General features: G+C 43.8%; 1 protein-coding gene across 3 annotated transcripts in view; it reads left to right on the top strand.

Annotated features, from left to right (window-relative positions):
* The window catches only part of AVPR1A (arginine vasopressin receptor 1A), a 35,167-nt gene extending 21,342 nt beyond the window's left edge, over positions 1–13,825 (top strand). Inside the window, exons 1-2 of one of the 3 annotated variants that reach the window (XM_039571320.1) lie at positions 8,048–9,177; positions 10,900–13,825. In XM_039571320.1, coding sequence (XP_039427254.1) covers positions 8,169–9,177; positions 10,900–11,183 — 1,293 coding nt within the window. In that variant the 5' untranslated portion in view covers positions 8,048–8,168 and the 3' untranslated portion in view covers positions 11,184–13,825. Of the gene's footprint in view, positions 1–3,470; positions 6,993–8,047; positions 9,178–10,899 lie in introns of those variants that run through there. The other 2 variants (XR_005604526.1, XR_002043318.3) reach the window with 2 other exon arrangements.
* The last annotated feature ends 252 nt before the right edge of the window (positions 13,826–14,077 follow it).

Below are 14,077 nucleotides of genomic sequence, written 5' to 3'. Positions count from 1 at the left end.
ATTTTCCTTTGGTCATAAAAGGAACAAGTGAAATGTTATATGATATAAAGCTGCTAAATATGATGATAAGGGAAGTGCAAAGAGAGTCTGCTTAAAACTGCCAGGTAGAGAACTTGTTTGGAGTAAAAATTATAAACCAAATTAGATTAATGTATAAAGCAAGAATACCTCAAGGGGCCCTGAAGCTGCAGTAATTAATATCACTAAGTTCTCCCTAAGTACTTGCCACGATACAATTTATGCAACAGCAACTTGGATACCTACACAAAAGTCAGGCCATATTTGATCTAGGACTGCTAACTATCAATCTGTACCCACATGTGTTTAAAAAACCAAACAAACCCACAATGAAATCAGCAGCCAAGATACTCAGTGCACCATCTAAATACCATTGATCATTCACTCTTTTTCCCTTTATTCTATTGGTCTTCTTCAACTCCCTAAATCTACCTCATCAGTGTGTGAAACTAAGGTTGGGGCACCAGAGCATCTCTCGGCCATGCCTCAGACACAGACTTGCTTCTCCTCACACTGCCTGGATTCTCCTTTCACATGCTGACACATTACCCTGCAGACAGCTCCAAAATCAGCCTACCTTCCTAACCTGTGTTTCAGCTTTCTTTTTTCTGACTGTCCATGTCTGATTCTTCTCAGCCTTCCTCAATATCACTCTTTATTTTGCTTTCTCTCTGGAGAGGCCTAAACAGAAAAGAGCCTCTTCTATCAGCATTTCCAGCTTGTTGCTGGCTCAGATAGGGACAGGAGACATGGTAAGAGAAGACACACTGGAAATAGGTGGGGAATATGCTCTTTATTTCTTCTTCATGTTGAACATGTTGCAGGCCGCAGCTCAGGTAAAAGAGAGCAATACATCTGCAGCCTTCAATATTCTTAAATTGGCATTCTAATGAAGAAGCATTATGGTTAAAATATTTTTAGCCAGTTTTCTTCCAATTAGGATTGGGTTTTATATGGAGAGAACAGTTTCACAAAGGATAGTCCTGTAGAAACTGGAGAAATGAATGTGTATAAGCATCCATAAGACTTGCTGGCACTTGCACCTTCTCCAGCCTGATAAAAACTGGATCCTGATTCTCAGGAATGCTGTGGGAAAATAACTGTGATGATAGCACCCTGAACTACCAAGGTAGTGAGAATTCAGCTGCCACAATATTTTCAGTACAAATCATCTGAAAGGTGTTTTCTTTACATAATGGTTGCATCAGTATTTTGCATCAACCACCAATATTGCATATCTGCAGGCTCTTCAAAATGAGAAAAATGACATGCATACAGTTTCAAACCTAATTAATTTTAAACTGCTTTAGAACATATTTCCTAATGATAGCTACTAAGATAAATTTTGTCATAAACAGAAGCATTATTACTTTTGTTCCATAAATGTTAAGTGGCTTTGTCTTTCAATTAGAATTATGAAGCTGTGTATTCTCGAACACAATACGCTTTTGGTTCTTGGCATAGTTCTGGGATAAATAAAGCAATTTTTTACAATGATGAGCTTTTTCACAAATTCACCATTTTCTAGAATCAGTTGATAGTGCCACTGTCAGTTGCAGCTAAATCCCTCAGAAAAATCATTATGCATAAATTTTCTGTATACCTTCCTACTACTTTAAATGCCTGAACACAACCTTTATTAGTACTATAATTTTTTTAAGAGAGTTGCATCTCACTATGTCAAGTACTTTCTGAGAAGGTATCACAGAAATAATCCTTAAACTTTGTTTCAGTTTGTTTATACTGATTACTTTTGCCACCAAATTTTATGAAGTATTTTCCTTTGGCTTGGCATAGTGTATGTTAACTAGGAGAGAATGCAAGAGTCATTATTAAATTGCCCTTAGATAAATCAAAACTTGTAAAAGGCATAAGGAAGATAGGTGTTAACACAGTGATAGAAACAGCAGGTGTATTGGGTTTGTGCGACAAAGTTTTGGTAAGGGGGGATGGGAAGTACAGCCTCTGTGAGAAGCTTCCAGAAGCTTCCCTGTGTCCCACAGAGCCGGTGCCAGGTGGTTCCAAAACAGACCTGCTGCTGGCCAAGGCCAAGGCAATCAGCAATTGTTGGTAGTGCCTCTGGGATAATGTGTTAAGAAGTGGGGAAAAGCCCCACTGGAACAGCAGCTAGAGATGGGAATAAGAATATGTGACGAACAAATCTGCAGACACCAAGGTCAGTGGAGAAGGAGGTGCTCCAGGTGCTGGAGCTGAAATTTCCCTGCAGCCTGTGGTGAAGGCTATGGTGAGACAGGCTGTCCCACTGCTGCCCATGGAGGTCCATGATGGAGCAGAGATCCACCTGCAGCCTGTGGAAGACCCCACTCCAGAGCAGTGAATGGCTGGTGAACCCACAGGAAGCCCATGCTGAAGCAGGTTTGCTGGCAGGACTTGTGACCCCAAGGAGGACCCATCCTGGAGCACTCTGTTCCTGAAGAACTGCATACTGTGTAAAGGGACCTACACTGGAGTAATTCCTGAACTGCAGCCCCTGAGAAGGACTCACATTGGAGGAGCTTATGGAGAACTGTCTCCCATGGGAGTGATCCCACACTGGAGCAGGGGAAGAGTGTGAGGAGTCCTGCTCCCAAGGAGGAAGGAGCAGCAGAGGTGTGCGATGGACTGCAGCCCTCTTCCCCCATCCCCCTGTGCCTCTGGTGGGGAGGAGGTAGAGAATTCTATAGTGAAGTTAAACCTGAGAAGAAGGGTGGGGGGGAAGGTGTTTTTAAGATTTGGTTTTGTTTCTCATTATCCTACTGTGATCTGATTGGTAATAAATTAAACTAAATTTCCTCTAGTTGAGTCTGTGTTGCCTGTGATGGTAACAGGTGAGTGATCTCTCCCTGTCCTTATCCTGACCCACCACTTTTCCTTATATTTTTCTGTCTGTTGTCTGGCTGAGGATGGGAGTGATAGAATGGCTTTGGTGGACACCTGACATCCAGCCAGCATCAGCCCACCACAGCAGGTTGCAGATGGAATGAAATTCTAGATAGGAGTAATTTAGAAACTGGTTCAAGGAAAAAAGAACATTTTACATCTCTGAAATAAGAGAACTGAGAGGTAAAACTACTGATTATATGCTTAAAGCAAAAATGCTGAAGCAATATTTGTAGAACCGCAAAATGGATATTAAGTCTTTTTCAGGTCTGGAAAGTCTGAGATTATTACAATTTCACACTACAATTTCACCAGGTAGGTATAATGTGAGGAAACTCAGTTCTAAGTTTTTCTTATTCTGCTAATGACAACATTGAATGATTCTATGGATTTATGTTCTAATGGCTTTAACCCTTCAGATTTAGTGAGAGATCTGCTGGCTGAGGCTCTAGTTAAACTGTCTCACACAGATTTTTATTGTGCCTTGGATGTGTTGAAAGTCTGATCAACGTGATTCAATGGGGAAAGGTAGGAGCTTTCACCATGCTGTTTTGTTATGTTCCTTCCACAAGGCTATAAACACACAAAGGCCAATCAAGCCTTCAAATGCCCATTTCCTTCACTGCCTTGAAATCCAGACAAGCTGCTGTGTTAACATTTCTTCAGGGGAATGGTTGAACTCCTCGTCCTGAAGGCCCTCACTGCTGTCAACCAGATCAACAAAGGATGCAAGGAAAGAGGCAAAAGGAAAAGGTCAGCATTCTTCTTCTTCTGGTGACATTTAACTGCACAGGTTCCTCTCCAGTACTACCCGAATACCCCAGTCAACCCCCATGTGCTGATTCTGGCTGGAATAGAGTTAATTTTCTCCACAGTAGCTTGTATGTGGCTATGTTTTGGATTTATGCTGGAAACATTGTTGATAACAGGGATGCTTTTATTACTGCTGAGCAGTGCTTACACAGAGTTGAGGTCTTTTCTGCTTCTCAGGACACCCCACCAGTGAGCGGACTGGGGGTGCATAAGGAGTTGAGTGGGGATACAGGCGGGACAGGTGGCCCCAGCTGACCCCAGGGATATCCCACCCATGTGATTTCATGCTCAGCATATAAGGCTGGGGAAAGAGGGAGGAAGGGCAGGATGTTCAGAGTGATGGCATTTGTCTTCCCAAGTCACCGCTATGTATGATGGAGCCCTGCTTTCCTGGAGATGGCTGAACACATGCCTGCCTGTGGGAGGTGGTGACTGAATTTCTTCTTTTGCTTTGCTTGTGTATAAAGCTTTTGCTTTACCTATAAAAATGTCTTTATTGCAACCCATGTGCTTTCTCACTTTTACCCTTCTGATTCTCTCCCCCATCCCACTGGGGAGGACTGAGCAAGCAGCTGTTGGTGCTCAGTTGCTGCCTGTGTTTAAACCACGACACGCCATCACGAAAAGAAATGCAGTATGACAGGGATGGCCAGACATGACTTCCTGTGTATACAAATACCAGAATCTAATTATGCTTTCAGTTAACAAGCAAAGGAAAACTTGGGGCATAACCTTAAAGCTCTTTGTTTCTTAGCCACTTACAGACATTTCCAGACACTGAACTGGGCTTTTGCAAACTGAATATTGAGGGCTAACATTGAATTTCTGTCTCTTATGGGTGCTTTCCTAATTTTGTGTTTTCCGGAGTAGGAGCTTGCCCTTAGGATCACTTATCTCTTGGTCTTGTACTACAGCCTTTTCAGAATCCTAAATTCAGACTTGTAATCTATTTTGAAGGCAGTCTGGGGCAATTCTTCACTTGGTTTTGCTCTGGTAGCCCAAAAGCTAGAGCAATAGAGGGCCAACAAGGCATTTTTTCAGGAGTCTGCTTCGTGGGTTTGTGTGCTCCCATCTGCCTCCAGGTGACATTTCCTTCACAGGGATGGTAAATGAGTGATGTGTCTGTTTTCCTCCCTGGTGACCCCAGCTTTTAGTAGTCCCTCACTCAACACATGGGCTTTTTCCTATGCTTGAATTCCAATAGCTTCCCATAGCTGTGAATTTAAAGGTTGGGATCTGCAGCATCTAAGTCTTGTGGCTCTCTGGGAAGGCCTATGAAACTCATCCTTATTTACTAAATAGTGTCAGTCAACTGGAGCATTGCAGATACTTTGAACTTGGAGACAGATTGCAGGAGACAGCTGTTCATATCTATGTAGATGTTTTATGTGCTTTTTAACAAGGCAGCTGAATTCTCTATAAACAAACAGACTTCTTTTTTTAGCAGTGCTTTAACCCTTATCCTGCATGAGGAATTTATTTTAAAAGCTTGATTTTTTTTGCTAACATTGATTTTTGCAACTCTAATGGCTAGAGCAACTCTTCACAAAACCTGGCAGAAAACCACAGTTTGACTATGAGTAGCTACAACTCCAAACCATCAGTTTTCCTGAAGAAGATTATGCTGAAAGACCCCCTGGTTTTGTTTGAGACTTTGACTTACTCAGAGCATTTCTTTTGCCATGGAGAAAGAGACTAAGTCTGCAGGTAAAGTCACCACCATGACAGCAAGGAACGAACGGAAAACAGCTGCATTTGGCAACACGCTGGATCATGTTCCAGTTGGGTTTTTGAGTACCTTACAGAAGCCATTCTGTCTTCAACGAATCCAACATTCAGAAAAACATTGGTCAACCTTCAAGCACTTTTACAGAAACCTGTATGGCAGCAGAGAACATGCTAGAAACCCCTTGTCATTCTTAGTTTTCTAGAAAGCTGTGGGCCTAGTGAGAACAAATAAAGCTTTATTGTAACAGCGATCTCAATTTTCTTTACTGAGAGTTCAGCTCCAAGCTGAACTCCAGGTGAATCACAGGGCAAAAATGTTAGTTTACTCTATCAGCCTTCTCAGTGGCAATTTTTCTCCTTGGAAGGATATTTTACAAGTATTGATTAATTTGAAGAACACCAATACTGTTAGAATTAAGAAAACAAGATCAGACTAGATACTGATTAAACTTGTATAGAAACCTTAGGAGTCCTGAATTTGTCTGGAGGGCATTTTTTAACTACTAGATATAAATAAAACTCTCTACTACTTAGCTAGGTTTGTTGAAACAAAGGAATTTGCAACAGCCTCGTTAGGTATGTTTTCTATAAAAACATCAATATTGACTAAATTGGGGAGTGAAACAAAAAAATACATCAAGACTAGCCCTAGATTGCTTCTGTCTGATGGAGTAAAACACAGTAAAAATGACTGTCAGTATCATGCTTAACATTGCATGTAATCACTAGGTACAGCCTTGTGCAATGACATTCAGGCAAATCTCCAGCACAGTGCTCTGGAAATATTCTTATAAATGCCATTCAGAGGAATGAAATACGGGTCGGAAAAGGAGTATTTCTGAGTTGATGTGGGCTTGACAAATTCTCAGTACCCTGAACTAATACAACCACGTTTATCTTATTGTCTGGCTGCTAAAACTGTGTCTCTGTCAAACCTAAATATCATCTCTTCTGTTAATGGATGACAAACCCGGCAGTGAATAGAGCTTTATGATCCTCTCATAGTTTGCACAGCAGAAAATCTGTTAGCAGAGTTTCCTGAGTAACAGTGTCCATTTATGTAATGTTCAACTCCTGTAAAGCGTGTCAGAGAGACAGGCAAAGAATGTGAAAGAAGCCTTGGTAGTGGTGTTGTGATATCTGTGATATGCAGCTTTAATTTCCCCTCTCTATTTGACCTGAAACATGTAGTCACACTCACCAGTTTCCCAGGTCTAATACAATAAATAGGCACTAAGCTGTGAACAGTGCACTGGACTGTTCGTAAAAATCAAGTTTTGAACCAAAGGCATATTTAAAGAAATAAGTTTTCTAGGAACTTAGGATAGCCACATTTATTGTCTGTATATCCAGGTTTTGGGAGGGTTTGGAGCTTTTAGATGGAAAGCTCATGACAACTATTTCCACTGTAAGATCAGGTGTCCTCCTAAACTCCTGCCACCGATCCCCAGTCAAAGGAAGGGTAGTGACAGACTGGGGTGGGTGCACATACCCTCTCAGAGACTAACAAGCCCAGAAACTGGCAAAAAGCCTGGGATAAAGCCTTGCACAATGCTAACATGTTCAGAAGCCTATCATCTTGTATTTTAAACTTTAAAACTCTTCTGGAGCCAAAATTTTTGGAAATATCTTTTTAATCAAATAAGTTTAATCTTTCATTCTTCCCAATTTTTTCTTCTCCCTGTAAAACCACATATTTTTGTAACTGAATTTAACTGTAATCACCCATGAGGAGACCTAGGGAGTTTTATTAAAAACAAAGTAAGGCTGGTATCTAACACAGTATTTCTTTGTTGTGATCTTATGCACTTTTTTGTGGCTGAAGGAAGGAGTTTCTAAATGAAGAGTGAAATTCAGGTTCCAGTGAAATCAGGATATAATCCACACTCATGGCAATGGGATCAAAAATTTTACCACGTCCATTCACTCTACCAAGAGCAGGAAAGCTCTTCAGCTAAACTATGTTTAAAACCAGAATTTTAATGACCCACTGCCAGAAACTCCAGTAAATGTGGAGATTTTGCTTGTACTTGCAGAAACGTGTCGTTTAGACCTTTGCTAAGGCCTGGATGACATTTATTGTCCGAGATGAAGTCCTGGAACCTTCAGAAACATTATGTTGTTTTCAAACTCTGCACTACTTTTTCTAATAATTTACTTTGCCGGGGCTGATCCCAGGACGACAGTGAAATGCCAAAGGCCCAGACGGGATCTCTCAGGACCAAACCGGCACCTCTTACCGACGAGTCACTTTGCCTTGGCTAGAAGCCAGATCGGGGTTTGCAGGCTGATGCTGACAGACCTGCATTTGCTCTGCGTGATTACGGCAATTTTATTCTCAGTTATAAGCGCTGCTTTACCTGACCGTGAGGGAGCTCTCCGGGAGCACCGTTCCGCCCCGAGCAGCGCTTCCCGCTGCCCCACCCCGCGGGACTCCGCGGGGCCGGGAGGGGTGTCGGTCCCCGCTCCCCCCGGCGCAGCGCTGTCTGGGCGGAGCGGCCCCGGTCCCGTAGCGGGGCGAGCGGGCGGCGGCGGCTGCCGGGGGAAGGAGGGGGCTGGCGTCAGGCGCTGGGCAGCCACTGGCGCGGGAGCTCCCCCTCGCCTCGCCTCGCCTCCCGAGGCCGGGGGATAAAGGCACCTGTCCCGGCGTTCCGGGCCACCGGAGCGGGGAGGCGGCGGGCGAGCGGACGTGCCAGGGTCGGGCCGGGCCCCACCGCGCAGCCCCCTCCATGCGCCTCGCCGGCGGCGCCGGCTCCCCCCGGGCTTTGCCCTCGCCCGGGAACGGCAGCCGGTGGCGGGCGGCGGAGCCCGGCGGCGGCAGCAGCCCCAGTCCCGAGGCGTGGTCGGGGTCGCCGAACGGCAGCCTGGGAGGCTGGGACCCTTTCGGGCGGGACGAGGAGCTGGCGAAGCTGGAGATCGCGGTGCTGGCCGTCACCTTCGCGGTGGCGGTGGTGGGGAACGGCAGCGTGCTGCTGGCCCTGCGGCGCACGCCGCGCAAGGCGTCCCGTATGCACCTCTTCATCCGCCACCTCAGCCTGGCCGACCTGGTGGTGGCCTTCTTCCAGGTGCTGCCCCAGCTCTGCTGGGAGGTGACACACCGCTTCCACGGCCCCGACGGGCTCTGCCGCGTCGTCAAGCACCTGCAGGTCTTCGGCATGTTCGCCTCGGCGTACATGCTGGTGGCCATGACCGCCGACCGCTACATCGCCGTCTGCCATCCGCTGAAGACGCTGCAGCAGCCCACCAAGCGCTCGTACGGGATGATCGCGGCGGCCTGGGCGCTCAGCCTGCTGCTCAGCACCCCGCAGTACTTCATCTTCTCCCTCAGCGAAGTGGAGCGCGGCTCGCAGGTCTACGACTGCTGGGCGCATTTCATCATGCCCTGGGGGCCCCGCGCCTACATCACTTGGATCACCGGCGGCATCTTCATCGCGCCTGTCCTCATCCTCATCATCTGCTACGGCTTCATCTGCTACCACATCTGGCGCAACGCCCGGGGCAAGACGCGCCCGGGGGAGGCGGCAGCAGCGGGTGGCGGGCGGCGGGCAGGTGGTGGTGGTAGCCCGCGACGGGGGCTGCTGCTCGCCCCCTGTGTCAGCAACGTCAAAACCATCTCCCGCGCCAAGATCCGCACCGTCAAGATGACCTTCGTCATCGTCTCGGTGTACGTCGTTTGCTGGGCGCCCTTCTTCACCATCCAGATGTGGTCCGTCTGGGACCAGCGCTTCCCCTGGGTCGGTAGGTGACGCCGCCGCTTGTCTCCAGCGGCCGCCCCGCACGCGTCGGGGGCGCAGCCGGCTGTCCCGGGGCGCTGCCCAGCCCTGAGCTGACCGTGGGGGAGACGGGGCGCGGAAGCGGAGAAGGGACCGAGGCGCGCCCTCCCGGCCCCGGACGGGTCCCTCTCCCGCCGGGTAATAGCGGTGAGCGGCCTTGCACGGGGAGGAGAGACAGCCCTGGGCCGCCGCCGCCCTCGGGGCCGCCCCGCCGGCGCCGCTCGCGGTCCCGGACCTGGTGGCCCGGGAGCGGCGGCGGCCGCGGCGCTCGGCTCGGCCTGTCCCGGGAGCAGCCCGAGCGGCTGCTGGGGGCAGCTGCGCCTCCGGAGAGAAGCAGCAGCCGCAGCCTTCTCATCCCGAGCAAAACGAGTAGATGGAAACCGGAATTTTTGCTGCCGTAATTTGAACCAGCAACATTTTCGTCCGTTTGAAGCTGCCGATAAGAAAACTTTCAGAAATGTTTAGTATTGTTGTGAAGCATACACACGTACATGTCGGAGCAGTTACATGAGCAGAGAACTTATTACTTCTTCGTTCCTGTATCTGTTGTCTAATGATAGGGTTGAGCACGCCCTGAACCCTTCCTGTCAGCAAGGCAGCCACCTCTGAGTAGCTCCTTTAGTCAAGTCACCGGTTTTCATGAATCAGTGGCAATTTAGATTTTGGAGATATCTGTCCTGCTGTCAGATATGGCTGAAAAAAATTGGTGAGTTTAATCACATAGATAATAACAGGCAGCATAGTAACATATATTCTGTTTCCTCATAATGAGAGAGCAGCAAATCAAGATGTTGGAATCCAAAATTTCTTGATTTTTTAAAAATCTCCAAATTATCACTTACTGTAGTGAGAGTGCTGATTGCCTCTAATATGGGACTAAAGTCAAGCCTATAATGCAGGTCTCTAGAAAGAAATAAAGACTTGCAGTAAACAAATAGATTTTTTTTTTACTTCAAAGGAAATTAAATCTAAGTGAACAGATGGGTATTTGATAGGTTTGTTTGAAGAGATTCTTTAAATCTGTGGAAATGCATAACACAGTAATTATACTTCTTTGAAGAATCAATATTTACAAAGAAAAATCACTAATAATTGATTAGACTAAATACATATTTAGAGTATTTGATCTATTAACTAGTTATTGAAGGTAGAACAACATAGTGTTTTCATGCCATAGTGTTAATTCCCGTTTTTCCCTTAAGTAAAATTTGTTCAACCTCTAAAACTCAGACTTGATGGACCATCCAGTAGTTAATTGAGCATTCAATACTTTTCAGCTTGTAGATATATACAGCAAAATTCAGTGTTATTGAAAGCAGTGGGAATTTTGCCATTGTCTCCCAGGGTCTGGATAAAAACTTTTCAGTATTTAAAGCAGGAGCTTATCAACACATGGATACACATCAGTGGAAATGTGACTAAATCATTATTTTGGATGGATTACCCCATAACTTATTCTGTCACAGCTTTTTGAAGTCTGTTCAGAGAAAGTCCCATTGACTTCAATGGCAGCCTTACATAAATAAGACCTTTACTGATTATGTTCTCATTATTCATTTCAAATGCTGCAGCTCAACTTTTAGAACTAGAATATTCAGGAAAATAAATCCAATGGTTAATGAAGCAATTGACTGAATGGTGCAAATGTTCTTTTGATGATTAAACAGCTTTCTCTCCCACTCCCCAGATTCTGAAAACACTGCGACTACTGTTACGGCTCTGCTGGCCAGCCTGAACAGTTGCTGTAACCCGTGGATCTACATGTTCTTCAGTGGGCACCTCCTCCAAGACTGCATACAGAGCTTCCCTTGCTGCCAACAAATAAAGCAAACGCTGAGTAAAGAAGATTCAAACAGCAATAGCAGGCGACAGACTTCTTTCACCAACAACAGAAGCCCAACCCACAGCTTAAACACCTGGAGAGAGATGTCCCACTCCAAAGCAACCAGCTTCATCCCCATTCCGACATGAGATAGGGCAGGCAGGGCTTGCAGTCCCATCACAGTGTTTGGGAAGGTTATAGTATGGTATTTTATGCCAGTCCAAGGTATCATGGTACCAAGGAATGACTAAGATGGTCATGAGACAAAAGTGCCACCTTGCTAGATAAGTTATGCTGCAGCATGTAAATTATTTTCTGAAAGTTATTTAGGACTTGGGCAACTGATCAGGATAGTGTGGCAACAATAAAGCAATTATTTTTTTAAATAGAATATATTTTAATTTTTTGTCTGTTTCTAAAATACTAAGTGCATTGTTTGCTTGCTGTTTAAAACTGTAAAAATAATGGAGTTGTCATGTGTTGGGGTAACTCCACTCTCTAGTGTTAATTCCTAAAACTTCTCGTGATTGTCTGATGAAGTCATGGGGAAAGAAGACAATGTGAGTAAGACTAAACTGTAGTCTTAAACATAAAAAGAAAGGAGTAGGGAAAAATCTTGCCCCTCCAGATAAGGAATGTGGTTATATAGGCTCTGAGTTGTTGGAATTCAGTTGTTCGTGCTACTCCATCTTGTAAAGGTCTAGTAGTTCTCAGACACTGAAATTTAACAGCCCCTGTGAAGGCAAATCTTTTAGTGACATCAATGTCTATATGTGTATTGTGGGGTTTCATTTTTAGGGTGACATTTCCTCTTCCCTTCATTCCCTTCAAGTTGATGGAAGTTATACAGCATATTTGTGTGCATGTGTGTTGTTTCACCTACCTTCATTTTTTAAACTAATTTTAAAAATATATTGATAAGTATGATTTACCGTGACTAGCTGAGCACCAAGAAAACTCACAATGAATACCAGAACCACTTGTTTTATGGGCAGGAATTCCATGTTTTCTTTTTTGATTTACTAAGACGTCTAGGATCAAGCCACATTGCTTGGTTGTCAAGCAAATAGCCTCATGAGTTCAGGAGAGTGTAGTCATTTTGTAAGAGCTGTAGAACCAGTATATTTCAAGACACAGATCTGAGAATCAAACTTACAAGTCTTCTGGGAACATATAAAAACTATTGTTGGTGCGTCTTTTTTTTATTATTAGTTTTATTGCCAGCTCACGCCAATATAGTCCTAAAAATTGTCAGTAAACTGCAATAAAAATTCATCACAACATATTTGCTAGTTACAAAGCATTCAAGGTGTGTTTGTTTTCAATACAATGCATGCTGAGTTGACTGTAGTTTGTTTATATGGTAAATAATCCTATCACATCTTTCCTTGCTGCCCATCTCTTATTTTGAGGTTGGGTTTTAAAGCTCCTTGAGTAAGTTTTGCTGAGTTTTTAAGTCTTGAGAATCTCTTTGAGAAGTACAGCTCCCTGTCTACTCTGTTATCCTGAGCTTGCCAGATCCTGAAATACAGGTGTTCCCCTGGCCCCCTGCAGGAGTGCCAACACAACCCCAACTGTCTGCTGGAGCAGTGGGACACGAGCATGGCTGCATAACGTGCCTGCAAGGAGGAAGCTCACAAGCAGGTTTCTTTGTTTCCCACCAAAACCTAACAAACAAGATTGCTTTTCTAATTGCTTGAGGAGATTGCATGAGGCTTTCACTGAGTATGGTGCCCATGCCTGCCCCAATAATGGTAGCAGAAATTAATAGAATTAGATGGAGAATAAGATCATATTAAACCACTCCAGAAGCTCCCCATTGACTATTTTGGGCAAAGAATATGGAATATTATACTTAAAATATTTTTTTTTTAATTGGGGGGTTTTTGTCACTAAAAAAAATCTTTGCTCTTCTCTCATCTTTCCTCATGTTTGCTGTTGCTCAAAGCACTAGAACCCAGAGGATGGCATGGTGGAATGGCTTATATTTAACAGACTATCTTTTTGATAACCTTTAATATAAAAGTATGGCTACAGCTCTCACCAGCTCTTGGACGAAGGTTTGCGAACCTGAAGCTATATTTTAGTCCAAAAAATGCATGCAGTGGTGTGTGTGTGTGTTTGTGCACATTATATGTACTGTGTATATTTTGCAAGTAGATAATTCACAGTTACTGAAATTGCAAGTGTTTCAAATTAAGTACACTATACTTTGCCAAGTTTTCTGTTTGTGCTACAACTTTCTTTGTACATGAAATCTGTATTGAAAAGCAATTAGCTGTACTAACAGAATTTTCATGTTTGCATAATTGAATTATTTTTCTATTACACTTTACATTCAAACAGAAAAGATAATGAAAAAACATGTGTAGAATAATGTTGAGAATAAAAATGAGCTGGGAAATGACCTATATATGTATTAAAGTGAGCAGACCCAAAGTATAAATTCAAGAGGTTTTTTCCAATATGTTACAAAATCTAGCCTTACACTTGGGACTTACCAGCATGAATTTGCCCTGAGAGGGTTCTATAGTTTCTATAATTAAACTGACAACACAATTTATCAATATTTGGTTTCCAGACATATTTTGTACAATTTTTCACATAATTGTAATGTTGGAAGGTACAGCCAGTATTTTTAATTGTTCATCTGTGGAGATTTTTTTTTTTAAAGCTGCTTTGGATTATCATGTGGGTGCTCTAATGGAAACAGAAGGAAACAAAAAATTATGAAACCACTGCAAGTTTTAAACATGGAAACATGCTCTAATAAACATTTGTTTGATCAGAAGCATTTTGAGTTTTTTGCTTATCTAGATTTTGGAGGGCCAGAAATGTATTTGGTAATACTAAATATATTTTACAAAATTCAAAATGTCTTCATTAATTTTAATAAGTTGTTTCCATGAAAAGCTTTAGGGAGTGAACAAAACTAAAATGTTTTTCTATTATATGTAGTGCATGAAGGACAAAAGCAAAGAAGGAACATGCAGTCAGCTTCCCACTATATGCTGCTAGCATTGTTAAAACATGTAACTTAGCA

The sequence above is a fragment of the Corvus cornix genome, chromosome 1A, assembly GCF_000738735.6.
Source record: "Corvus cornix cornix isolate S_Up_H32 chromosome 1A, ASM73873v5, whole genome shotgun sequence".
NCBI lineage: Eukaryota > Metazoa > Chordata > Aves > Passeriformes > Corvidae > Corvus > Corvus cornix.
This window is presented reverse-complemented; position numbering and strand designations above follow the sequence as displayed.